The 27,334-nt window shown below is 39.1% G+C and overlaps 1 protein-coding gene across 2 annotated transcripts in view; it reads left to right on the top strand.

Annotated features, from left to right (window-relative positions):
• The window catches only part of RECK (reversion inducing cysteine rich protein with kazal motifs), a 67,787-nt gene that overhangs the window by 24,731 nt on the left and 15,722 nt on the right, over positions 1 to 27,334 (top strand). For both annotated transcript variants that reach the window (XR_013927183.1, XM_080381188.1), the window contains exons 5-14: positions 346 to 431; positions 2,479 to 2,526; positions 12,262 to 12,295; positions 13,145 to 13,342; positions 13,744 to 14,011; positions 15,375 to 15,554; positions 16,521 to 16,733; positions 17,482 to 17,618; positions 19,801 to 19,941; positions 22,553 to 22,741. Coding sequence is in view for 1 of the 2 variants with exons in the window: in XM_080381188.1 (XP_080237314.1) it covers positions 346 to 431; positions 2,479 to 2,526; positions 12,262 to 12,295; positions 13,145 to 13,342; positions 13,744 to 14,011; positions 15,375 to 15,554; positions 16,521 to 16,733; positions 17,482 to 17,618; positions 19,801 to 19,941; positions 22,553 to 22,741 (1,494 nt within the window). In the remaining variant the exon portion in view is untranslated. The remainder of the gene's footprint in view (positions 1 to 345; positions 432 to 2,478; positions 2,527 to 12,261; positions 12,296 to 13,144; positions 13,343 to 13,743; positions 14,012 to 15,374; positions 15,555 to 16,520; positions 16,734 to 17,481; positions 17,619 to 19,800; positions 19,942 to 22,552; positions 22,742 to 27,334) is intronic.

Genomic DNA, 27,334 nt, shown 5'->3' with positions numbered 1-27,334 from the left:
TGTTGGCTTATATTTCAGATTAGATAAATCAAATTATCAAACTCTGGTAACTTCCAGTGAACATATAAAATAGTGTGCGTAAAGCATGTTTAAACTCAGTGTATAGAAAGTACTTTATAATTGCCAAGTTCAGTATTTTTCAAGGTACAGACTTGCTCTTTCCTTGCTTAAAGTTGGTTTGGAATGACTTCATAAATTCCAATAAAAATGGAATCTGTAAATGGCCTTCTTGAATGAGAATGGGATTATCAAATCTGAAAAGGAATTGACTTGTGGGGAGGGAAGGGAAAATGATGGCATAGTTTCTCTTTCAAATGTAATGTGTACTGTCATTTATTTTCAAAGGAGTTTTGAAGAAGTCTGATGGGTGGGTTGGATTAGGTTGCTGTGAGCTAGCTATTACTGTGGAATGTCGCCAAGCATGTAAACAGGTAAGGCCTTCTAATTGTTTTTCTGTGGTTAATAAAAAATTCATGTTGAATTCATTTATGTATTAGCATTTGTGAACTTCAGGCTTAATGCATTTTTTATGTCAAAATCAAATTACCTCATAAATTCCTTTCAAAATTGCAAAATAAGCCTAGGTACTTCCCAGAAGGTACTACTGGTGATAAATGTCAGCAACAGAATTCCAAAACATGAAAAAATTTATGTTTTTAAAGTTAATTTTCAGCAAAAAAGTGAAAGTTCAAGTCTACTGAGATGAACACCTAGTTAAAAACAAAAAAAAATCGTGGGTTTGGGGGCGCGGGAGGATTTCTGGGGTATGTATTTTCAGCTGTGCTGTAGGACTAGGCAGCTTGCTGTGGTTCCGTGAGCCTGACGAAGGCGTTTTAAGACCTTAGGGGGGTACCGTGCCTTCCTACTACTTCATAGTAACTGATTGAATCCATAAAGATCCTGAAGCTCTTTTTGGTTATACTAAACTTAATTTCTTGATTTTTTTTTTTTTTTTTGTCACAATCTCTACATAAAAGTTGTTATTTTAGAACAACAGTGCTGAGTGGAAGGCAACATGTGGCTGTTACTAAGCTCTCCTTTTTTTGCGGTGTAATGTTAGTGATGCAAGATAGGGTTGTAACCACAAAATAGATTTTTATGCCTCTTCAAAAAGGTTTTTATTCATCAGGTGGATGAAAATTGGTTTTGGTGTTAACTGTATCACTGGGTTTTGTCAAGTGACAGTTATAAGCATAGTACGTAAGTTTAGCAATGGCCTTTTTATTAAAAATCTGTGAAGCATTTTGTGGTTTTATTTTTTTTCCCAAACACATACTTGTGACCTTAAAAACATCTTCACAGTCAAAGAGCATATATTTATCATCATCCTTGTGACTCTGTTCTGGAGCACAGACATACTTGGACCAGCAGCTTACTGCAAATTGTCATGCAAAAAAACACCAAAAGATGCTACCTTCACCTAAAAACATGTAGTTTAAACTGTTTGACAAGAGATGAGCAGTAAGTACACAAACTGAGTAGTGTGGAAGAGATGAGGAGCAAGTAAACAAACTGGGTACTTTGCATCTTCTGAAAAGAAGATACACATATCTGTTCCTAAATGTATTTTTTAGCAAAATTTTCAAATTTATCCTAATGTTTTATTTTTGCAGACTTGATAAAACTAATTCTGTTTATTGCAGTGTCCTATGAATCATTTCTCATTGTTCTCAGAATCAGGTGCTGTATTGTCCGATTGCACACTGCTGTCTCAGAATCCTTGCTGTAGTTTGTACTTCAGCCCACTTGGGTTGATACATTTCATATTATTTTCATTTAAACTAAAATATAGATTCTTGCCAAAATTTCGGGATAATGGGAAATGTTAGGAATTAATTTTGATTTTTGGAACTCGAGGGGGGTTTGGAGGCATTTTGAAGGTGGTGAAATGATAGGTCCAAGGTCAGACTTTACCCTGGTATTTTAAATTACTACAGAGGAGAATAGCTGATGTTAGTAGTAATAATAGTAATTAACTCAGAGTATCAGTTATGTGAAAAGGGAGCAAGAGTTGCTCTGCAGAAAAAAACTGATCTGCAGTTTGAAGGGAGAGTATGTGCAACTCGCTTTGACAATAGGAACTGCAAGACTGTGCACAAGAGGGCGGAGAAGGGAGAAAGGGACGTAAGTGGTACTGAGCATGCAGGATGAGATTTTTACGCTCAAGTTCTTCCATTTCCTAAATAAATTTCTTGTATTCTGCTCTATCTGGTAGACCTTATGAAAACAAAGTTGCTTTGTGTACTTCCAGTATCAATGAACTTGGTGCAGAAAAACAAGGGTTTGTTTTTTAATTAAATGTAGTATGGGCAGTCATGGTTTCTGCTTTTTTCTTAAAGTTTTGCATGTAAAAAGGACCATTTAAATAGATCATGAATCCATGATTATCACAGTTAGTATAAAGGTAGAATTGTCTTTATTTTGCAATATGATTTTATTGTCTTCTACTTAAAATGGAGAAAATTATTTGTCTTTCAGGCTTCTGCAAAGACTGATGTCTTAAAGGTCTGCAGGAAGGAATATGAGGTATGTGTGTATGTGTATATGTGTCTGGATACATCTTACTAAAAATCAGCTATTTCATAAATTCTGTGAAAGATATCCTGTAGAAAAGCGAAAGTCCAGTCTCCTTATAGTCATATTTCTGGATATACTCATTTTCATCCAAATGTAGCTTACCTCTCTCTACAGTTTTGGTGGAAGTATAGTTGTCTGTAAAAAAGACCTTTTTTTAGATTTGCATATATCTTAATTTGAATGAAAAAGATGCAGCTTTCAAAATGGAGACATGGATTCCAAAAACATTTGTTTCATAGGAGTTCTGATGAAAGTTGACATTCATTTTGAGAATTTGTTCCGTCAGAAACCTTTCAGCTTCTTTAGTGGGAGAGTCAGCTTAAAAATGACCTAAAGAAATAAACTCAGGAAAGAATAAACTTTTAAGTATTCTATCCTAATTTAAATAATTTCAAATTAATAATTTTTTGTAGCATCAGTGATACTGTTAATGCTTGCAATTATTTTTACTGTTATGCTCTTAATCATCAGGAAGTTCTCAGAAATCTGCCTTTACCTGTATTATTTTTAACGCAATTTGTAGAAATGTTGCTCTGCTAGGACTTCCTTTTTTTCAATCTGTTTCTTAATTAAAAGCCAGATTCCTCATCCCCACCTTTCATCTCATTTCCTCCTACCCTGAGTTAGGTAGTCCTGCATAAATTCTGCTCATAATCAACAGTTTAGGATATCAGGCAATTCTGTGTTCTCTTGATTTGGGCAGAAGCGTAGCAGGTTTCCTGTTTTTCCAGAAAACATAAAATTCCTCCCCCACCCTGTCCATTTATCTAAACGATCTACGGAATATTTTCCTAGACCCTTGACTGTTGTAGTTACCATAGCTTGTTGTCTAAAAATGAAATTTCATTTTAAGTAGTTCTGTCTCCTCTCACGCTCTGATATGCTATACTGTCAGCATCTGTAAGCTTCTCCTCTACTATGCTGGTCTGTTTCCTTCTTTTTTTCTGAATTTCTGCATTGCTATAGGAAGTTGGCCAATATGGGTTGAAGGAGAACGGGAGAGGAAAGGTAAGAGATTAAAGAATGACTACGAAATGGTGATGGTCATCTTATTTAGTTTTTCTAGATTGTGTTTTTCCAGTTTTTTTCTGGAATTTTGCAGTGGGTCCCTCTTACTCAAGAGTGATCTTGCTGTGAATGTACAGAAAACCTTAACTCTTCCTGCCTGGGCAACACTAAAAGAGAATGAGAGGTTGAAAAATGATGGAAGAAGGAATCAGTCTTCTGGCAGGTGAAGAAGGAAAGAGAACTTTTTTAATGAGCACTAGGAGTAGTAGATACAGATACTGTGTTAGGGACAGAAATTAATTATGACATAGTAGATTGTTAGTTATTACAGAATTTTGTATGACAGTGGTTTTTCCTATGTGTCTAGGCTTACAGGTACTCATGAGAAATAGCACTTATAATGCTCTTGAGACCATTGGTTATATACAAGTCCAGGAAGTTTTCCCTAAGTTAGGAGATTCCAAAAAATACTTCTGGAGGGAACCTGTGCTTTTTCACACCCTAGTCATTCTTTCTCCTTTTTTTAAAAACAATTTTTTTTCTTGCTACCTTGGTGAATGTGCCCTGTTCCTTCTGTAGTCTGTGAGTAGCTTCTGTGTCTGTGACTGGTACCATACTTTGTATTTGGTTGGATCGGCTGGGGAAGAAGTTGAGGAAGTGGTTAGTTTAAACTGAAAGATGTGAGAGAAGATCAGGAGCAGGCTGTGATTTGCATACATTCAATGTCATATGTTCTGTGTTTGGCATTGTGTTTTAAGAGTTCATGCTTCATTCACTAAAAATGACATACAATTTGAAAACTAATTTACAATATAGATCATAGTGATTGTTTATCAGCTCTCAAGCCTGTTATTGAGGCATTGAATATATAAGTATATGACATGTAAGTAAAACCTAGCTGAATTAAGAATATGAAAGTATGTAATACCTTTTTGTGAACACTCTCATAGCTCACCAACTTTCGTAGCTTGCTTACATATTCATATAAGGATTCCCAGGAGGATTTTCCCAAGCTTCTTAAAATAATTTACTGAACTGTGCATAGTACTTCTCTGTAATCTTTTGAGATTAGGGAGGCAACTTCAGGAGTTACCTTTCAGCTTCCCACTAAATTAGTGAGCATGAAGAATGAGGTAAGTCTTTGAGGGCAGGGCAGAGGATTCAGGCAGTGAAACCCCCTCCCCCAAACCCCAAGCAGGAGGTGTGACCAAGTTTGAAGTTGCTAAGCGGTGTCTCAGGTTGTACAGTAGGAGAATAACTTTAGCGTTGATGTGTCAGCTTTTAACAAGACTAATTGAAAATGCTTTTTCTGCTGAGCATATGTTTCTGAATTACTGTTACTGTAAATATTTATGAAGCTTGTGATTCCTCTAATCTGGAAATTTTACACATTTTAGAAATTATTTATATTGTCATAAACTATTCGGTTTTGACCAGTGCATTGAAGATTGTGTATCCTCTTAAACTTTTATTTTCAAGTACCATTGCATACAGAAATTTAAAAATTTAACATAACTTGCTGAGTATTTTTGAGTATCACTGAAACGTACTTTATTTGCCTTCTTCCAAAAGATTTTATTCTGGTAGTCCTTTTTCCCCATCTGCTTCTCAGATACTCATTTTGTCATCTTCATTTTTCTCTAGTTCTATGTGTCTCAACTCTTTATCTTTCACTACTTCTTCCAGCTTTCTGCTGTCCTGTTCATCTTCCTCTAAAAAGAAGGTAGGTAATAGTCAAAGGAAGAAGAAAAAAAGAAGTGGAGAATGGATTGTATGTAGGATTTTCTGATTTTCCTATTTTAAAAAGTTTTGTGTAAAGTTGAGGTTCATTCTTTGAAAAGAACACATGGATTACATGCTTGGAGGAGTAACTGAAAGTAGTTTATAAAGCTTGAAGTAAGCTGTAAAGGCTTTATTATTGCATTTAAGGTCACACTTCTTTTTTCTGTGCATGGAAAGTGTATTACTAACATTTCTGTCAGATTGCAGCTCTTGAGCCTCTGCACTGTATTCTGTGAGTTCACCTCTCTGCACATTAAGAACTCCAGGTCTTATTTCATGTACTAAGAAAGACATTCAGACTTCTGTAGTTAACTGGTATTATGGGAGCTTTGCTGCAGCAGAGCACTAGTAACATCTGCCAGTTATTTAGCTTCTGCTCTTAAAACTGTTTTTGACACACAGTAGTAAAGCCATCTGATGTCTCGGGGCTGTTCAAAGGTATTTTTGCTCTCTCAGATTTGAACACTTTTTAGCTTAATCTGACTTTGTTTGCTTACAGTTTTTAAAAACTGAAACTTCAGATGCAGTGCCTGCAGCTTCCAGTGCTGCAGTAGGGATTCAGAGAAATATGCGCTGTGCTACCGTACTGGCTTGGTTTATCTCCTAGGGTCTTATGATCCTGCTTTGTGCTGAGGTTTTAGTGAGTGCTGGCTACTAGTTACCCCTTCTGAAAAATGCAGCCAGCAGTTTTTACTTCTTATCTAATTGTTTGTGCAGATTATTTGGAGGCAATAGATTATAACTCAAGGAGCTGTTTAGGCCATCGTTTAGGAGAAGGTTCCAAAACAGTTTTAGTGAACTCTAAGGCACGTGGCCATGTGTGGCCTGTGGAAGTACTACTAAAGAAATTCAGGGTGGACTCTGACCACGTTGTAGCCAGGATTTTTTTCATCTTGCCTGCTGGTGCTTTTTGTCTCAATTCTATTCTGTTCAAAGAAAGCTGGTAGAATACTCAGCAATCCTGCCGGAATTTAAGTTCCAGTGATTTTGTTCTACCTTACTGTGCAAGTGTTCCCACTTCTTTACTGGTTTACATAATTGAGGAAAATCTTGGCCTTACTTGTTAATTACTGCAAGTTTTTAAAGTTTTTAACAGATGTGCACCATCATTTGAAACTTCAGCTGATTCCACTAAACCTTAGTATGTTACCTTCTGACTTTATCTTCTGTTGATAAATTGGAAGATTAAATGAACTCAAGGAGAGATTAACAGGACTTTCATTGCAAGGAGTGAAGCATTTTGTTTCCTAGTGTATTTGTTAACTATATGTAATGCTTCTAAATTAAGATGGCCTTAATTGGATAGGACCTATATTCAAGTATTTGACAGGGTTAGGTTGCCCAAGACAACAGTACTAAACTTATTTTTCTGCCAGAGCTAGCAGAATACTGATATCATGATAATTTTTAGGAAGGAAAATAATTGATTTTTTAGCAAAATGCTCTTAATTTCTGGTGTGAAAGAACAGCTTCACTGTCGCTTTTCATTCAAGGTGCAGGCGGTGGCCGTTTAGAGAAAATGCGCTTGTAATACACAAGCATGCCTTCTAATGCAGAAGACTTCTTCCTTTAGCAAATGTTCTGCTCTGTTTGTGTGCATGCATTTTGGGTTTTGAGCCGTTACCTGCAGCTGATGAGCTCCAAAAAGAGCGAAACCAGTTAGGTCCTGCAGTACTGGCTAAAATCTTTCTTCAGGGAGCTTCTGATGAAGAACACTGGACAATGTTTGTGCTGGATAAACTTCAGTTGCCTTTTTCAATTTCCGTAACATCAAAAGATCTTTGTGACTGTTTTCTTGAAGGCACACACAGTTGTGTTGCCTGTGTCTGCCTGCCGCTTTCCATTCCTTCTGTGTATAGTCATATTGGCTTTAATCACCAATTCCAGCAACATTTAGTTTTAAAAAAAAGAGTCTGAAAGATTAGATTAATGCATAAGTAAAATATCATCATGTTTGTATTTTATAAATTCAAATATTGCCATCTTTGCTCACTTAACATGTTTATTCACAAGCTGAAAATGGCCTATCAGACTCTGTGTGTGTAGACAGTATTGCCTTTTAATCCTCATTTTCCCAGATTTTGATGATTTAGTTCTTCCTTTAAAGAGAACATCAATTTCTGCTCTTCTGTTTTTTATGGGATTTGTTTGGTTTTGTTTTTCCTTGCCTATATCTCTGGTTTATCTTTTGCTTTGTTTTCTCTTTCTTTTCTGCCAGTGCCCTAGCAGATTCAGAAGGACGCTTGAGTGGGTCAAAAAGCTGCTGATTTCTTAAATATGAGTGCTGCTGTACTGGAGATGGGCATTAACCCTGTGTTCTGTAATGAAGTTAAGATTAGTAACTGAAATCAGACAGACTCTTTAATGCGGTTATCGGCTTGATTTATGAGCAGGTGGCTACACATTAATTTTATTTTTTTTAAGATTCTCTTACATCTGTGTAGCTATGCTCCCCACATGTGTACCTGTACTTTTTGGAAAGCGAGCAGTTACCCAGAGCTACACAAAGATCAGTCAGCCCCTCGCTAGCACTGTGTTCTGTGGTGGCTACAGGTGCTGCAGGTTCATGGGACGCAGCGAGTTGCTGTCACAACTCCAGGCGGCTGTTGTGCTTTCTGTGCCTTCCTGCAACTGCCCTTCTGCCACAGATTCCCTCCCATAGCTAACCTGACCAATATACCGCTCCTTATCTTACTCTGCCTCTGGCTTCTGGCAGGTCCACCTAAAAGGTGATACTTCAAAGATTATTCTGTTCTGTTCTAACTTAGTGTTACACCTGTTGAAATCACCGTTTTAAATTCCTAGGAGATGAGAAAAAGGAGTTCTCAGCAGGGTTACTGAGAAAACTCAGGCCCTGAGAAGACAATTAGTGCCAGAGCTGGTGTAAAGGCATACACAAGACTACACAACTGGGAACAGGGAGAGAGAGTTGAAAACAAGGTGAAAAAGAGAAGACCACCTGCTCTTAACAGACACAGAAGCATTATTGTGGTGATTCAGTGGTCTGTGGAACTATAGTTTCAAAGCACAGAAAGAATAAGGTTTCTTACCTGGTTCGGGCATCCTGCCTGTTTAAAATTGGTGTGTAAAATTGCTGTAAGATGATTTTGTCTCAGCTTGAGTCCTCCTTTAGAGGAGGAATGTTGGTAGACACCATAACCCTCTGAACGTTCTCCTGGTTTTGTGCGGTTACAAACTGCAATCTAAGCTAACAGGGCTGGTGACACTGTTATCTCTGAACTGCTTTGTAATAACTTTCTGTGTTAACATTAAACTTCTAAATAACATGGCAATTTCTAGCTGAGTTTATAGCAGCATTACACCATGATTCTAAGTATTGTTTGTGCTAACAGTAGGTCAAGTACTTATGTGTAACCGACAGACAGACCTCAGCCTTTCCAGGAGCCCCTGCTATCCCTGAGCATTAATAGTTACAGTGATGCTTTCTGCCTGGTGGGTTTGCTTGCCATGTTCCAGTGCGTGGTACAGAGTGGGTGTGGAGAAGTCTTAATTTCAGCAGCTTCTGAAGACAGTCAGTTTTGGGTCAGAGCGATGTTTATATGGCAGTTCCTATCTGACAGTTGTTTCTCGTTTCATACATGGAAGGTCCCAAAGAAACCAGGTGGCTGCGTTGAAACAGTGACTTTCTGATAACCATTTGTTGGAACTCATTGAGAAGGATGTATGGTGCTATAAAAATGACATGAGCCTTTAGTCAACAGTATAAATCTGTTCTTTACAGATACGGGATAGTGATTCTGTCTACATGTTCTGTTTTCATGAGTTCTCTGGTCCCTCATCCCTGTTACACAGATGAAGGGGTGACAGGATTTGCTTTGTGGGTAGTAAAGAGGGAAAATCTAAAGTGAATCAGATGAAAACTTGCTGCTGGGATGAGGAATGCTGCTGCAAATTCCTTCTCAGTCTCAGAGAAATTATGCAGGATCTGTGCCCTTGGGATAAAAGATCTACAATTTCATAGAGGATATTAGAAGAATGAGAACAAAATGTCTGAATTGTTACTCCGTGAGGTTTTGGACCTTGTTTTTTGTAAGGCAAACATGTAATTTTTGTGTGAGGTGTTCTCAGTAGACCTGTGCTTTGATTCATGATCACTAAAATTATAAGTAGCTGGCATTCATGGAGAACAGACTAACATTTTTCAAGTTAGATTTGTGTTCATTCTCCTAGGGTCATTGTTTCAGTGCCACAAGTGCCGTGGTTTACCCATGGTTTAAAGTAATTTCAGACTAAATAGAAGAAAGTGATGCTGCTCACAACAGTAAATGGAACTGTCCTCTTAAATCTTGCTTTTGACTGTTAACATATTTCACTATCCAGAAATATATTATCCAAATGATATAATTGTGAAACTGTAGAAGACAGGATTGTGGCGCTATGATTTACATGGCATAAAGAGTTAACTGGCAAGTTGGAACTTGTGATTTAAATTAAAGCGTAAAATAAAATCATTAATGGCATGATAGAAACTGAAACTTCAAGGCTTGAGCTTTTTAAATCTAAGTTAAAATGTGAGTCTTCCATCTTCTGGTACAGTAAATAATTCTTTTGGCTCTTCAGGTTTTCATCAGAACCGCCTCTGCAGGAGTGGTAATTCGTTTGAATGGTAATTCACACAGAGGGAGAATCTGTGTTCTGAAGTGCTTGCTCTTAAATGAACACCAGAAAAGAGGATAAAGATAGCCATGAAAATGAAGAAAAACATTTTTAAAAGAATCACGCTTTACTTGGGCACTTACAAAACTTGCATGAGGGAAAAAATTAATAACAAGGGGAAGTGGGATTGTAGAATTCTCTGGTTCTCTGGTGGAATGCTTGTGCTCAGTGCATAGCACTCCCGTGGGATACGAATTTGGGACTCTAATGCTTGCTGGTCCTGGTGTCAGGCTTTGCAATGCCTCTGAAGGTCAGGGAAGGGTGCAGGAGGTGTGAGCTGTGTACTGAAGCTGCCTAGCAGAGATGCAAACGCAATGTTTACAACACAGAAGTTTTTCCTTTTTCCTGCGTCTCCTCCCCATCCCGCTGCAGGGGGTGAATGAGCGGCTGTGCAGTACGCAGCTGCCGGCCAGGGTTAGACCAGGACAACACCAAACAATCAGACAAAAAGAACATTAAAACCTCAAGGTGATTCCTAGTGCATTTATATTTTCTTTACTTTAAAAATGTAACACTTCCATCTGTTTGCAGCAGTACAAATTTTCACAAAAATACCAGGCAGGTTGTTGGGGATACCCACTGCTCTGCAGGGCAGTAAGAGCTGGTGACCAGCGCGGGTGGATGCGGCGAGCTGCGGAGCTTGGGTTGGGGCTGCGTCTTGGGGTCTCCTCCTTTCCTTAGGTGGAGGTAGTAGCACACGTGATACTTTGCTGTACTGAAGCAAGATTTTAATCCCACATTATGTTCATGGATCAGTATGATGGCATTTCTGATTTCTTCTCTATATGCTGTGTAAAATACAGATTTATTTAATGGTGGGGGTAGGGGAAATTACGGAGATCAGGAACTTCAGGCAGATGAGGATTGTGTTTTGTCACTATGTTAATATATTTGATCACTTTTCATCATGGCTGTTTTGACAAGTTTGGAGGTCAGGTGTGGAAAAAGGTTCAGATGTCTCTTCTTTTTCACAACCGTGATTTTAAAGTCTTTGATAACTGGCTACTACCTTTTGGAATTTCAGCCTCGTGACTTCACCTTTTCACAGAGTTCCAGAAAGCTTATATGCTTATATCTATTTTTTTAAGAAGGAATGTGCTTTTTCAGTGTGAGGGAGGCCATGGTTGCTTTGGGCAAGAGTTCAGTAGTCTTGAGGGAGGGGGCTGTGCCCCTCTGCCCGGGTGAGACCCCCTGCAGTGCGGAGGCCCCAGCACAGGACAGACATGGACCTGTCGTAGCGGGTCCAGAGGAGGCACAGAAATGCTCCGAGGGCTGCAGCAGCTCTGCCGTGAGGGAAGGCTGGGAGAGCTGGGGTGGCTCAGCCTGGGGAAGAGAAGGCTCTGGGGACACTCACTGCAGCCTTCCAGCATGTAACGGGGGCTCACAGGAGAGACGGGACAGACTTTAGCAGGGGCTGTAGCGATAGGACAAGGGGGAATGGCTTTAAACTAGAAGGCGGCAGATTCGGACTGGATGTGAGGAGGAAATCCTTGATGATGAGTGTGGTGGGGCAGTGGCACAGGTTGCCCAGAGAGGCTGTGGGTGCTCCATCCCTGGGAACGTCCAAGGCCAGCCTGGCCGGGGCTCTGAGCATCCCGATCCAGCTGAAGGTGTTCCTGCCCATGGCAGGGGGGCTGGGCTGGATGGCCTTGGAAGGTCCCTTCCTACACAAACCATTCTGTGATCGCTCTGTGCGTTAAGAGTCCTCTGAAACAGAACAGCAGGGTGTACGTTTCCCTTCTGTCACTTGGCATGTTGTGTACCCCCAGCTGTACCTTTTGGCTGCTGTCTGAGTGAGCTGGTGGCATGCTTTAGCTTTCAAAGTGTATTGCTGTTGAGTTGAGATTTTAGATTTGCGTCTGTGCAGACTTTTTTTCACATAGAATCTCTAAAATTACTGCCATTAAAAAAAAAACACATGACATTTTGGGACATCCTATTATAGCATGCTGTTTCTAAGTTATTCCAGGGAAGTCTTCCTATTTGCTCGCTTGAATATTTGTCTGTTTTGGTACAAGTGCACACAGAACTCAGGTGACCTCTAATCTTTTAATTTGCTACATTCGGTGGTTTTGTATAGTATTCTTGTTTTAATCCAATCTAATTGGAACAAATAATAACCAAGTTAGACTTACTAGCTCATTAGAAGAAATGAACGGACACAAATATTTATTTGAAGTTTTCTGGCTTGTAACACTCTTTTTGTTTTGATTTCAGAATGCTCTCTTTAGTTGTATTAACAGAAATGAAAGTAAGTATGTAATGAATAGCTTGTCTTTTTTGTTTTCCTTTTATATCGTTCTTTGCTTTTATCTCTAAAATGTAAGCATTCTGTGGGTGTACATATACACAGATCACATGGATTCAGTTCCATAGGACAAACCACAAGAGTGAATTTTCTTGCTCAGTGATAAGGGGATTTGGCAACTCGTATAATTTATATTAGTTTTTAATTTGTTCATCTGTATTTGTTTTTTCTATTCTATTTTGATGATAACCTAGAAGCTCATCTTTTCCTTCTGCTTTGTTTATTTGATTAGTGTTAAGTAAGAAAATTAAATGCCTGGATAAAGTCTTGCATCATGCAAGTGTTTTGTGCCCAATGTCTGTCTATATAAAATGAAATCAGCATCTCAGAATTAATTCTAGTAAAAATATTCCTCAAGAACTGTGTATTTAATAAAATATGAAAAATGGGTGAAACATGATGCCATCTGTGTATTTTTTTGAATGAGTTTTAGGATTCTACTCTATTTGTTTGTTTACTAATAATACTTGTCTAATAATTCTGTCTGGCTACCCTAAATAAGAACAAAATAGCTGATGATAAAATTCAGCTGTCTTGCTTGTGTCTTGAACTTGAGTTCAGGATGGCTGTAGGGACTTTTTTCTCCAGCCAAACAAAAAATGTAATTTGGCTAATTACAGATCCTCCTACTCATTCTGTAGATGGAGATTATTTTAATAGAGCATAGAAGAATTTCTTCCTTTCTTTTTCCACAGTAATACCTTGAGCATCATTGTGGTACAGACATGGCTCATTTCTTCGTTTCTCTGTTTGGGAACCCATAGATTTTCTGTTGTTTGTTTGTTTCCCCAGTGGGGTCACTCTGTTGCAGTTATGCAGGTCATCACACAAACTGTCGGGAATATTGTCAAGCAATTTTTCGGACAGACTCTTCTCCTGGTCCTTCACAAATTAAAGCAGTTGAAAATTACTGTGCATCTATTAGCCCTCAGCTTATACACTGTGTTAACAACTATACACAGTCATATCCAATGAGAAATCCTACAGATAGTAAGTATAAAAAATTCTTCTTTGCTGAAAGTTGTGAAAAATACTGAAAATGTTTGAGGATTGTATGCACTTTTTATATAAAATGTGTTATTGTATGAGTCTTTATAAATTGTATTAATGTATTTCTATATTATAATTTTGATTATATGAGTTTATAAAATGATAACTTTAGTTTGTAGGTGCATTATTGATTTTTATTTATGTTTTTGATTCCACATAACACTGTTGTGTTTTTCCAGAGTTGAATCTCTTAGCATTTAAAAGCAGCAATTTTCTGTGAGATTATCTGGGACGGGGCGAGGAAAGCCTTCTTATAGGACTTTTTCTCCGAGGGCTGTTACATCATGCATCTTGGTGGTTGTTGTATGCTTGATCATTGATTATTTTTAATTTTTTGACAGGTTTATATTGCTGTGATAGAGCAGAAGACTATGCATGTCAGACTGCTTGTAAACGAATTCTGATGTCAATGAAAACAGAGCTTGAAATTGTTGATGGACTTATAGAGGGTTGTAAAACAATGCCTCTCCCCCAGGACCCGCTTTGGCAATGCTTTCTTGAGAGTTCAAGGTCTGTTCACCCAGGAGTCACTGTGCACCCTCCGCCTTCAACAGGCCTCGATGGAGCTAAGCTCCATTGCTGTTCTAAAGCAAATTCTTCCACGTGTAGGTCAGTATCTCCCTGCCCTCATGGCCACTTGTAAAAATGCTTCAGAATTTATCTCATATCAAGTCTTTGCCTGAATTCTGCCGTGTACATCAAACAGAGTTCTGTGAATTCTTAGGAAAAGTAAAGGTTTAGGTAGTCACGTGGGTGTCCCATTCTGTCCAATACTTACTTTGTATCTTAAAAAGTAGCTGTAGAAGAGGAATCACTTCTCACATTTAGCACTGGCTATTTATAGGAGACACAGTAATTACTGAAACCTGTACCTTGCATGTGGCTGTGACAGCAGATACTGCAGCAAGATGCAGAGCCCTTAACCAGGTGCTGAAGGGAGCCAAGGAGCCAGCAAACTGCACAAGCTCTCAAGTACCTGGTTGCTGCTTGTTCCTTACTAGGTGCTGTTCAGATTTTTGTCAGTGAAAAATAGCTTAGATTATTTAGTTAATAATTAAATAATGGAACTAACTATTCTGACGTTAAAAAAAAAAAAAAAAAGGTTTGCAGCAAATAGTTGCACACTTGCAAATAACTGACTTGGAGCATTTTTAGTGTCGAGCAATTTTCTGTCCACTTTAGAAATAGATTGTTGTTGCATTTTAAGTGCATCAATATGTCAAAATAAGTTGCAAACATTGATTTCTGAGCTGTCGCTTCCTTTTCTATCAAACCCTCCCATAACAAAACAATATGCAGCAGGATCTTACAATGCGTTTAGTAGTAGAGCGCTGGAGTTGTTATTTTTTTAGAACATCGAAGCACAAAGCAGTTGATACAATATCTTTTAGCTGCTTGCTTTAACAATGAGTTCTAAAAATGGATCCTTCTCTCATGTTTTCAATGTGCAGTAGACTTTAATACCACAGCAAAATTCCGTACCTTCAGCTGGGGTGGGAACAGTTGTAGTTTGTAGGATGTTGCTGTGATCAAAGTGGCTTGGGTATCACTGACACCAGGAAACAGCTCAAACACAAGCAAAAAACCAGTGTGCCTGTTTCAAACATCAGGGCAAGAGAAGAAATGTATTTTGCTTGCCAGTTGTTTCTGGAGGAGGAGGAGGAGTGATGTGAAGTTGAAGGATGGGGAATTAGAAGTTGTTCATTATCATATCAAACTAGATTTATTACAAGTAAAACTAGCTGGGATAGTTTGCACCTTAAAGTCATTAGTTCAGGTTTCCAGCTATCACATTTTTATTCGATACTGCAGTTTTATATTCTGAAGTCTTTCAGTATCACTAACAGAGTTTTCTACAGCGAGCATAGGCTGTTGTGATCAGCGGGGAAACGATAGGCTCTGCTTTAGCTGGATGACTGCTGTTCTTTTAATTTTATGTTCTTTGTCAATTTTTTTTTTTTTTTTTGTTTAGAGAGCTCTGCACTAAACTTTATAGCACGAGCTGGGGCAATTCACAGAGCTGGCAAGAATTTGATCGCTTTTGTGAGTATAATGCAGTTGAAGTTTCCATGTTGACCTGTTTAGCAGATGTACGAGAACCTTGTCAGCTGGGCTGTAGAAATCTTACTTACTGCACTAATTTTAATAACAGGTAGGAGAGAGACACTGAATATTTTATAAAGGAATTCCTATGCTTTGATTTAAAAAAATAAAGTAAAATGTTTTTCAGGCTTATTTTGAGATTGTATGTAGCTGTCTTTCTGCACATATTTTTTTACATAATTTAAAAATGAAATTTTTTCTTTAGAATAAACTTCTAGAAATGTATTTAACAACAGACATAACAAAACTTACAAGAATAAAAGCAAACCCATGAACTTGTAAAATGTCATAATGTATTAGCAGCATATTGCTCTGTCTTACCGTATAGATAAGTGAGCTATGATTACTGGAACACTGTGTATTATAAATCATGTAAAGACGCTTGTTAAATTTATATATTACCCCTTTTTCAAAATTCCTTTTCTTTCAGATATTTCTGTAGTTTTATACTTTTTAGGGCAAAATTCATGATTTAAAAGTGGTGTCTGAATTAGTAATTGCAAGGTTACAAATTAAATAATTGGTTTCAAAAGAAAACATTTAAAAATTTTGTTAGCTATTAAAGATCTCTGGCTTGTCTTTCAGATAGTATACAGTGGTGTGAGTGTTACGTAAGTAGCAGAATTACGTATGTGATAGATGCAGCCTGGGCAAATGTAAATTATAAATCAGCTTGCATTAGTGATTTACCAGGAAACATTCATAGAGATATTCTGGATACCTAAGATATTTGCTTTTAAGTCACCTTTCTTCAGGTTAAAAAAAATTAAGTGATATTTGGTCTAAGAGGTAGAGATGAGAAGGGAGTTTCAGTCTTGAATCTCTAAAAGCTTGTTTTCCTTAAAGACAGAATTCAAGTTGATTTCGATCTTGCTTAGCTGTGGAAGGGTTTTGTTTCTTTTATACCACAAAAAAATCAAGCTATATCAAGGCTGTAGAATTCATATGGTGAAAGAAGAGATGTGTGGTGGTTTATTTTCTTGTATACATGCCATATCTTAACTTTCTTTTTAAGACCAACAGAACTTTTTAGGAGCTGCAATACTCAGTCAGACCAGGGAGCCATGAATGACATGAAGCTGTGGGAAAAAGGCAGTATTAAGATGCCATTTATAAATATTCCCGTGCTTGACATTAAAAAATGCCAGCCAGAAATGTGGAAGGCAATTGCCTGCTCACTGCAGATTAAACCTTGCCACAGCAAATCTAGAGGAAGTATTATCTGCAAGTAAGTACTTGGGGGGGCTGGGGGGACAGAGTTCAGAACTTCAGCCTAAGGATTTTAATGAGAACTAGAAGACTGCTGTAGGGCTGTTTGACTTACATTAGGAAAGCATGGCAAGGCAAGCACAAAAGAATGTGAGCTTGTGTAGTTGCCGTTGCTTGAATCTCCATCACTGGGATGGGAAGGTGCTTGTCTGTTAACGAGATGGATGTATATGCTTCCGTTGTAAAGCTGATTTATTGTTGGAGGTTTTTGGGCACTCTGTGGTGTCTACAAAACCTTTCCTCTTTTTTTGTGTTGGGACCTACTGCAGATTTTCAGCTGACAGAAAGTTCTGGGAAAAAAATTAAGTTTATCTTTTAAAAAAAATAGATTTTGAAACTAAGTGATTGGGTAGAAAAGAGACCAGCTAATTTAGTACAGGTAGTGAGATAGAGTTCAACCCATATTAGATGTTAGTAAATCAAGGAAATGTTTGGTCTTGAGAGATACATGCGTATGATGCCACAGAAAATGAAGTTTGCCAAGCCCAAAGTGTAAGAGTATTGTAAGCAATAGTTCTTGTCTTTGTGTCACACATTTGTTCCTCCCCCTGATTTATATATATCTATAAATAAACACTCTGTTGTGAGGCAGAAGAGGAAAATCATGGATTCAGTGAAGGGAAGAACATGGAAAGAAGCCTTTTTCATACAGGACCTTTTTTCTTGAAGTAGTGTTCATGAAGTTCTGTTTCTTTATTTATCTGAAGATCGGATTGTGTGGAAATACTGAAGAAATGTGGAGATCATAATAAATTCCCTGAAGGCCACTCAGCTGAAAGTATTTGTGAGCTCTTATCTCCAACAGATGACTTGGAGAACTGCATCCCATTAGATACATACCTGAGTAAGTATCAACATGCCTATGCGAAGAAACAAGGTACTTGGAATGCTTATCATCGCTTTTAATAATTGTCATTATTTCTTTTAAAGAAGTTGTATTGAATTTGAGACATTTTATTTAGGGTATTAGAGAGAACTGGATTGTTCACATCACTATAGTTCATGACACTTATTCCTTCTTGCACTGGGTGTACGTGGCCAGGTTGCTTTGGTAGCAGCGGAGGCTGCAGGGGCTGCGGTGTGCCAGGCGCAGCCAGCCCTGCATGGGCCTGCTACAGGGCAGAGCTGAGCTGCTTCGCAAAGTTTGTGGTGCCTCTGTGAGAATGTGTTGAAGAAAGAGCAAAAAATGCCAGGTGGGTGTAGGAGGGATCAGGAAGAGTGAAAAACAACAGAGGTGGCACAAGGTCGGAGGAGCAGAGGTGCTGCATGGCGGAGAAGGTGGCCACGAGGCAGGCTGTGGGGGACCTCGTGCTACGGCAGGTGGGCGTACCCAGAAGGAAGCTGCTCCCATGGAGAGCCCATGCTGGAGCAGGGCAGCGGGTAAGAAGGAGTGAGCAGCAGAGAGAAACTCCTGTGTACTGACCACAGTCACCATCAGTCCCCCCTTGCCAATCACTGCTGCGTCACTTGGGACAGGGGCAGAGATGGCTGGATGATGGTGAGCCTGGAGAAGAAAGAAGTTGCTTTAATGTTTGTCTTTTAGTTCCCGTTACCTGCATCTGTAATTAGATGCTTATTTTAACTGGCAGTAAATTTAGTTAGTTTTCCCCAGGTCAAATGAGTTTTGCCCACAGTGGTAATTCTTAATGCAGTCTCCCTGTCTTTATCTCAGCTCGTGAGCTCTTCTGTTTCTGTTCCACCTGTTCTCCACCCCCATCTGGGGTGGGGGCACTGAGTGGGAGTTTGTCAGCCAAGGCTAACTCACCACACTTCTATTTTGGGGACTGTATATTCAGGACAAGTACGCTCGTCTGCATCATCTCATAATCTGGCTTGTTGAATTTCAGTGATTTTTACATATTTGAAAATAGACTAGTTAGTCTTACTTTAAGAAAACTCTGTTCTTCAAGTAGTCATCTCGCATGCCAAAAAAAGTACTATGACAATAAGATCGCTAGCACCATTTATTTACAGGACAGAAGCTGGTCATGCTTGGGAGGACTAATCTCAAATGTCACTTAAACAACAGCATGATTTATAGCATGACTTCTTGATGTACAAAATTAAACTTTTGCCTGATGCAAAATCTCTATTCTTTAACCGTGCAATTAGAGTAACCAAAACTAAAACGAACTCTTGGGGCAGTAGAACATTAATTTAGCAGGCATATGGAAGAACTACATTTTTGTGATTCTGCTTTCTTCTAGCATGTCTTATCCCTTAGAGTGGAACACAATTGTATTAGCAAAATTTCATCTTGGTTCTAGATTTCATTTAAATGCATTTTTTGACATTATTTTCCAAATCTGCTCTACCCTATTACTTCTTCCTGTTCTAGCATTTAGACCTTTTTAGCTTTTATGGGATTTATCCATTTTAGACCTTATTCTGAATTAAACTTTGATACTTCTTTCTTGGAATCCCAGGAACTTTGAAAACAGTAGATTTTTGGTTAGTAAGAGCTGCAACTGAAAGTGTGCTTCAACAAATAAATTGATCCCAGAGGGACGATGTATTGAAGCTTTGGGTGGTGCTTTCCTTTTAGCTGCTGCTTTTCCATGTTGCCTTCCCGTTCCCTAGTCTTGTAACAGGAGAACTTTACTAGTGAGTTAAAGGGAAAACAAAAGTTTATTGATGATAGCGAACTTGGTTAAACAGTAAGTGTACTTTAAACCTGCAATTTGTTAATCGTTGACTATGGGACTTGTCTTGATTAAACTGCTGGTCATTGTCAGTTTGTATTTTTGTCATATAGAGAAAATTATTTTGAACACAAGGTAGAGGACCTATATTTTGCTTGTGAAGAATCATTTGGGCTGTCATTTCTAGGATTGAGGACTATAAACTTTTGAAATCAGTTAGTATCTTGCCATGTGAAGCTTCTACAAGTGTAGTTTTAAAAAAATACATATTTTTCACAGAACCATCAAAAATATGATTTCACTGGATGTAAGAAATGCTGTGTTTTGTTGAAGAAAAATAAACCTCATTTAAGTCAATGTAAATGCTGTATGTTCTGTTCTCAGGCCCAAGTTCTTTAGGTAACATTGTAGAAGATGTTACACATCCGTGTAATCCGAATCCATGTGCAGCTAATCAGTTATGTGAAGTAAACAGAAAAGGCTGCCAGTCTGGAGAAGTGTGTCTTCCGTACTTGTGTGTGCCAGGTAAGGGGTTTGGATTTCGGTTTACCTGAGTTTTGCTGGTAAAGATAACAGCACTGAAATTTTGTTGAAAGTTCTAAAGTTAGTTGCTGATATCCCAGAAGAATTATTACTGCAGTTATCTTGTGTTTTCAAAATCTGTAGCCTACCTTCTACCTCTTTTCATTTCTTGCTGTGTTTCTGGTTTTATTGTCCACTGAAACATAACATCTTATTAGAAGATGCATTACTTATTTTGCTTCAGAAGAAATAAATGCCCGTACATGGCCTCAAAGCAGCTTGCCTGCTATTTAGAATTACAAGCGTGCAGTACTGTAAATACAGTGCAGCTCACTGTTGCTGCGGACGCTGTGACATGTATTGCCCTGTATTTCCATATATTATTAGCCATATCTGCGTTACTTTCCATACTGGTGAATTAAATGGACATTATGTCAGGCTTTGATGTTAATGGAAATCAGACTGTTGGTCTTGGGAGGTCATTCTGAGAGCTCTGAGGGTCTGATCAGAAGCAGGGTGCCCTGGGATGTACATTTGCGTGGGCAGCAATTCTGGTGCTATATTAAAGTTTGAGGTGGTATCTTACATGGAATTGTCCTAAAGCCTTCTCCACAGGCAGGTCAACTTCTCGGACTGCCTCCAGCAGCTCCTGGGTAACTAGCTCTGGTCTGAGTAAATTAATACCCAGACTTTTTCTTAAGGTCTTCACTGTTCCTGCTTCACTGGGTCTGGAGTGCCCAGGTTTGGGGCTTGGGAAGGAAGTGGCATGGCGCGTAATTTATTGCCCTCTCCTTTCTTCTCTCTACTACTTGAGCTTGCAGCACTGATGCAGCATCTCAGCACTTAATCTTTAATGACTGGCAGTGCTGTGAGTTCTCTGGCTGGCAAAAGGCAGAACCACAAGGCTGGTTAGCTCTGTGTCTCTCCCAAATCTGCATGTAGACTTGCAGTTTGGTGGAAAGCGATGCTGACTTTGGGAAACAACAAAAATACAAATAATGCTTCTTGTGCTGCCTTGCACTTCCACGAGACCCATGGTACTGCCTCTCATTAAAGATGACGTCTGGAGGTGCAGCAGTAACGGCTGTGTGCACTTCTGCTGCTGCTCCATTGAGCGATACCTGTAATGTAGATGCACCTCGCTAGAAAGGCATTGGTGACCATTTGGGAACTGCCATTTTAGAACACAGGCATTGTCTAATTCCCGCACCACCATAAATGCGAGCTGACTGGGGAGAGAGCCTCATGTGCAGTGAGTTTCAGCTATCTCACTTTGGAATGGCAGGCTTGGATGGTGTGGGTAACAAGGGTCAAATCCACATGAGGAGGTGGGAGACTGTAGGATGTCCCAACTTCTACAGCCCCTTCGTTGTTCTACCTCAGCTAGTAGTAGTGCGTGCCTCAGTTTTTCCCCTTCCTTTGTCGCAAAGTGTATCGCTCAGTGACTGGAGATAGCACCTATGGTTCTTGAAGCAAAGAGGAAAGCTTGTGTTTGGTGACAGCTTGAACACATGTGTTGAGAGAGACTGAGCAGGTGAGAGTGGCGCTGATTTTTAAACTGAATTGCATGAAGCAGCCTCCTTTCTAAAGGAAGTGATAGAATTGCCATAACTGTCTTGCATCTGTTCCCTGAGCATCTTTTGTTCCAGTGGTTCTGTGTCTGATCCATTTCTCCAGTGATTTTTAATTACAAAAAGGAAAACTGGGTTTTGCTTCACTCATACATCTGCTACAGTCATGCTTTTCTAAAAGTGAGGACAGACCTCAGCTTGTTCTTTTTGTGAGCCTAGGGACATTGTTAGGTTTCTGTGACCCTTACAACATATTTTTGTTTTTCTGAAAAGCTGAGCATTATTGCTGTAGAGGTGGTATTGTCTTCACTTGCTGCAGAAGTCATTCAAAGCGATCTGAAAACAAGCTCACCCAGAACTTTTTAAGAGACAGTTTACTTCCTCTAAAGGTTGTAAAGTGACTTTTATGTTTGAATTCAGTCTTTTTATTGGTTGAGAGCTTTGGGGGAATTGTTGAAGTTCATAATTTCTAGGGTAATTTTAATCTGCTGTTTGTTTTATTATTTTTTATTTGTGATTTTAAAAACAATTTTCCTTCTATTTCTTTTTTTTTAAAACCAGTTTTCCTGCTTTTTCTCCCTTTCTCCCCTCCTCACATCTACCTATGTGAATCCTTCAGTGTTCACATAATATGTACAAGTAGGGAAGGAAGACACCAAAATACGTGAGAGAGAGGAAATGACTACGCTTTGCTTGTGAGACCCTTTAATTAAGATTCGGTATTGGAGAGAGTGAAGCATATGTGGTATTTGTCGTATTGCATACATTTTGTACTACTGTCGAACTGTGGAAAATGAAATTACTTGAGAATTGTTGGAATTACCAGTCTTTTTGTCTTAAATGACATTTCTACAGGTACTTCAGAACATCTTCTATTTCTGCTACTTGTTGCCTCTATGAAATGAGTGTATTTGTCTAAAGGGCAAGAGCAAGGCTGCTTTAGGAACACCTTAGCAGTTTCACGAGTCAGAGTAGTAGTTTCGATAGTGGCACTTGCCAAAGTATTTACTAAATACGAGCTAAAATTTCTCGTTGTTATATAGGTTGCAAACTGGGAGAAGCCTCAGATTTTATTGTCCGTCAAGGTACACTTATTCAGGTTCCATCCTCAGCTGGTGATGTTGGATGTTACAAGATTTGTACCTGTGGACACAGTGGATTGCTAGAAAACTGCATGGAAATGCATTGTGTTGACCTCCAAAAATCATGCATTGTTGGAGGACAAAGAAAAAGTAAGTATTAAAGCAGCAATTGTATCTTTACACAGTGCCTGCTCCTTAAGTCATGAAATCTGAGGTACATATGAAGACCCAGAGGATCTGAATGCAGAGTTTATCAGAAAATACAAAAGTTTGCATCCCTATATATAATACCTGTTTAGTTCTTGCATATGCTGGAGGGTTCCATTATTGAAGTCAATACTGAACTGTGTCTGTCTCAGCCAGTGAAAGTCCCCTGTGAAGCGTGTTCTTAGTATGCCATTTTTCAGCCAAGGTGAAAACAAAGTCACTGACGTGCCTCACATCCCCTGTGTTTTAGGGTGCTTGATACTAGGGAGCTTCCTTTCTGGAAGAAGAATTTGCTGGTGGGAGCTCTGGGGGATGAAGGAGGGGAAAAGTTCTGAGAGAAGCCAGTAGGCAGCAGGGGTGAAGCAACAGCAGCAAAACAAATGGATCTGCATTAGCATGCTGTAGTTCTGCAGTTGAAGCACGGTGGAAGTGACTCTAAGTGGCTCCTGTTTCCTGGATTCCAGCTCTGCAGGTGCTCTCAGTCTGCTTTTAACGGTGTTGGATATTCAGTGACCAACAGATATGTCTGGGGAAGAGTATGAGAAAAGGCAGAGGAGTTAATTTTATTTCCCATTTATATTCTCCCAGAATCTGTTCTCTGCTTCAGACTACAGACCCCTTGAGTATGAGTTTCTTAACTAGCTCTTAATGGTTTTGGGGGGGGGGGTTGGCTTTGTCTCGGGTGGTTGGTTTCTTTTTCTTCCATGGATCTTAAATACATGTTGAAAAAAAAAAAGAGTCGGAAACTTTTATCATGAGCTATAACATATGACAAGAAGTTTCACATGTTAAGATGTGTGCCTAAAACCCCTCCCTTTTGTGTTTGGTTTTTTTTTGGTGGGATTTGCAAGGGATTTCTTTTCTTCGAGCCTTCATAATTTGTTTCATCTAGTTCTTCCTGGTTTATGAGATGCATCCTAATTCTTGTACTGAAAAAGCTGACAAATGATTGTTACCTATTTGCCTCCTCTTTTGGACCTCTGTCATATTCCCCTCAGCTTTCTGGGTTTTTCTCCAAGCCAGTTCCTATTCTATGTACTCATTCCTTGTGTAAAAACAGGTGTATGCTTTTGATCATATTTGTTACCCTACTGTGTACGTTTCTCTAGTTCTTACATTTTCTTTGGAATGGGAGCTGAACTTTATGCGCCATTCACAATGCAAGTGCCCAGTCAAGCATATGTGATAGCAAAATGATGTTCCTTTCATAATTATTCTGAACATTATCTTTTTTTGGCTACTAGTTCTGCTGAGGTCATGCTTTCACAGAGTTGTGTGTTGTAACACCATGGTCCCATTCTTAAGTGGGAACGGTCAGCTCGCAGCTCATTGTGTGAACTGTAGAGACCTACTGTATGTTCAGTGCGATTAATTTCCTCCGCTGTAGCCTTCCCCAGTTGCTCAGTGTGGTGAGATTTTTCTTGCAGTTTTTCATTATTTGGTCCTTTGTACATGAATATTATTGGTAGACCTTGTCATGTAAATACTTGCATTTGTTTTTTTGGATCACATATTTATATGTTGAACGGAACAGCCACTGCATAGAGCATGGAGACTCTTCCAGTGACCTCCTCCTTTCATTGCCCATTCATTCTGTTTCACAGTACTTAACCATGTTAGTGCCTTTTTTTCCTATCTCTGCTTTTTTTTTTTTCCTTGAAAGCCTATATAAAAGAGCTGTTAAATGCCTGTTGGGTATTGAAGCGTATCAACCTGATTTTCTGTGTCCACCTGGCTGTTGACTCCTTCAGATAATCCAAACGATTTGTTTTGTGACTTGTACAAACCCTGTGATTCCTTCCCCTAATGTGGCATATGTAGTTATGTGTCACTGGGGGAGTTTAAAGCAAGAGGTTGCAAGTTAAGTTTGCTTGTATGAGCAGGTATTTCACACCTGAGGAGTTCTGGATTTTTTTGCTGAATACCTGCTCTACTCACAGAGTTGTTAGTGCTTGTCTGTCCAGAGCTGTTTCTGAGGCAGGTTGCCTAGCACATTGCCTGTGCAGAAGGTACTCTCTGGGACCGTTAACTCCCTCTGCAGGGAACAGGGATGCCAGAGAGGCTTTTACTTTTTGCTTTTGCTGTTGGCAAATCTTCTGAGTGCTTCAGGTGATCACTGTATGATCCTCCCTCCTACAACAGACCTAGCTGTAGGTGTAAAGGCCACATAAAACTGATTTTGCCAAAACAGAATTGGCAGTGAACAAAGCCAGAAACCACTGGATGTGTTGTCGAGAGAGAGGCACCCAGAGGCACGCGCACACACACGCACACACACGCACACACACACACAGAGGCGTGCTGCTGATGTGGGCAGCCACACTGATCAACATGGACAGAAGATACTGCTTTACTGGCACCCACATGAAGACACATAGCATTAACACAAACCTGTTCCTGCCCTGCTGCTGATCAGAAATGAAGGCTGCTAATAAGCGGTTCTGCCCGGTGGCGGCCCGCCGGCCGCTGCCCGTCTGGCAGAGCTGGTGGCATCCAGGCCCAAGCAGAGCTCCCAGGGCTGGTGTGGCCGCTCCACTGCTGGCTCACAGGCCTCTTACCCTATGCACTGACTCATCCAGCTTAAAGCCTGTTAGCATTCCTGCATGTATTCAGGGTAGGAAGTGAACGCACACAGAGGGTAAAAATAAAATTGAATAAAAATGTAGGATGGATTGTGGTGAGAGAAGCATACTGACCTGTCTGCACCCAGCAAATCCCTTTTTCCCCCTTTCCATCTGCTTTCCCACACATCTTCATGATTGATCTGTCTTAATTCCTCCTTTTCCTCATCTTTGGTCCTTCCACTAAACATCCCATAATAAGTTTTGCACAATCCCAGCATTCTCTTCCCTTGGCATCACATAAGAAATCTGGTACTCTTTTAGGCAGCGATGCTGGTGTAGTTCTTACAGCATTCTGGGGAGGGAGTTTCTTTTACTGAGCAATGTTGGTAGGTTTCACACCAAGGACAACGGTTTCAAAAAAAAGTGTTTAGAAGACTGTTCTGCTAATGTGTACAAATGTGTTAGAAATACATACCAGGCGTCGTCTGTCCTCTGCACTCGAATGTCTTTGAAACCTTCGTAGCGTACAGTTGAGCATCACAAGGCAGCCTGTGCCTTTCAGAAAAAAAACCTACTCATTTTTTTAATGAAATTAATATTAAATAAGAATTATAGTTCAAGATTAATCGATGGGGCTAACATATGCTTTAAAATGAACATGTAAGTGGATACATTATGATAACAAAGGTATATTGAACACTGTGGTTCTTGAAAGTCTCCTTCAGCATAGTGGGTGTAGACCTCCTGCTGATCTCTGTCTGCCAGGTAACTGTTGAACTAGCAGCTTTCTGTTTTAACAATAAAAGAATGCTAATTATCTCTTGCTTGACATTTTAGAAAGTTAATAATTTAAACCTAACTTTACTGTTATTGACTGTTTGAAGACTAAATTAGCATGGGCAGCAAGAGTTAATTGGGTTCTACCTAATCTGACAAAGTAGTTGAAAGAGACATGACAGGTGATACTTCTTAAAAGATAATACTGATTTATTTTCAGATTTAATCATTGCTTGAGAACTGTAAAGGTCCGGTTTTGTCATACAAACTGGCACTGTGCTCTTTGAAAAGGAAAGCAAACTAAAAAACTACTACCAAGATAGGAAAAATCTTGCAAAATGTCTTGAATGTAAAATGGAGTCTGTGCCGAGCTGTGACCTGTCTGAGGCTGGTGTCTTTGAATCAGTCCGCAAGGAAAAGATTTTCTGCTAGTGAACAGTTACGTATTTCGGCACTGGACACTGCTCAGTGTCTGTAGATCAGCCCTTTTACATTACTGTCAGACTGAAGCTGAAGCGTAAGTAAAGCAATTCAAAGATACCTAGTAAGGTCAAAGTAACTGAGTCACTGTTTTTACATACATCTTTTAAGTAACTTTTGAGAAGCAAAGCACTTGTTACATTTGCCACAAACATAATTTTCTGCTTGTGAACTAAACCTTGATATCATGAAAGAGTAGGTAATTGTCATATTTCTTTCTCTTAAAAGATACCAAGCAGAGCTAAATAATCAATTGCACAATTATTTTCATCACTTAGGATAGTCTGCCTGTAATGTTCCATGATTTACAGCTTGCAATGTTTGGGGTTTTTTTGTTCATCCAAAGCAGATAAAAGTCAGCCAAATGTACTTAGAACACAGAACACTTCTTAACCTTAATGATACGTTTGATGGGCAGTTATAGAAAGTATCTTGTGAAAGTAGATGCTTTCAAAATAGAGTCATTAGCAAATATATTATTTAAATGGCGACTGAAAGTTTTCATGGACTGTTCTGTCCAAAGAAACTTGCACTTTTTCAGATTACTGGTAAAAATAATCACAAAAATGTCTGAAGTTGTATTTGTGTTTGATGTTTGCACAGTGGACAGCTGTTGCTTGTTCTGGTAAATAGCAGCAATATGTGTAGCTGGTAAGGTATTCAGTACTCAGTAAGTGCTGTCCATTTAAAACAGAACAAACAAACAAACACAAAA

This window comes from Falco punctatus (genome assembly GCF_963210335.1).
Source record: "Falco punctatus genome assembly, chromosome: 3".
Taxonomy (NCBI): domain Eukaryota; kingdom Metazoa; phylum Chordata; class Aves; order Falconiformes; family Falconidae; genus Falco; species Falco punctatus.
This window is presented reverse-complemented; position numbering and strand designations above follow the sequence as displayed.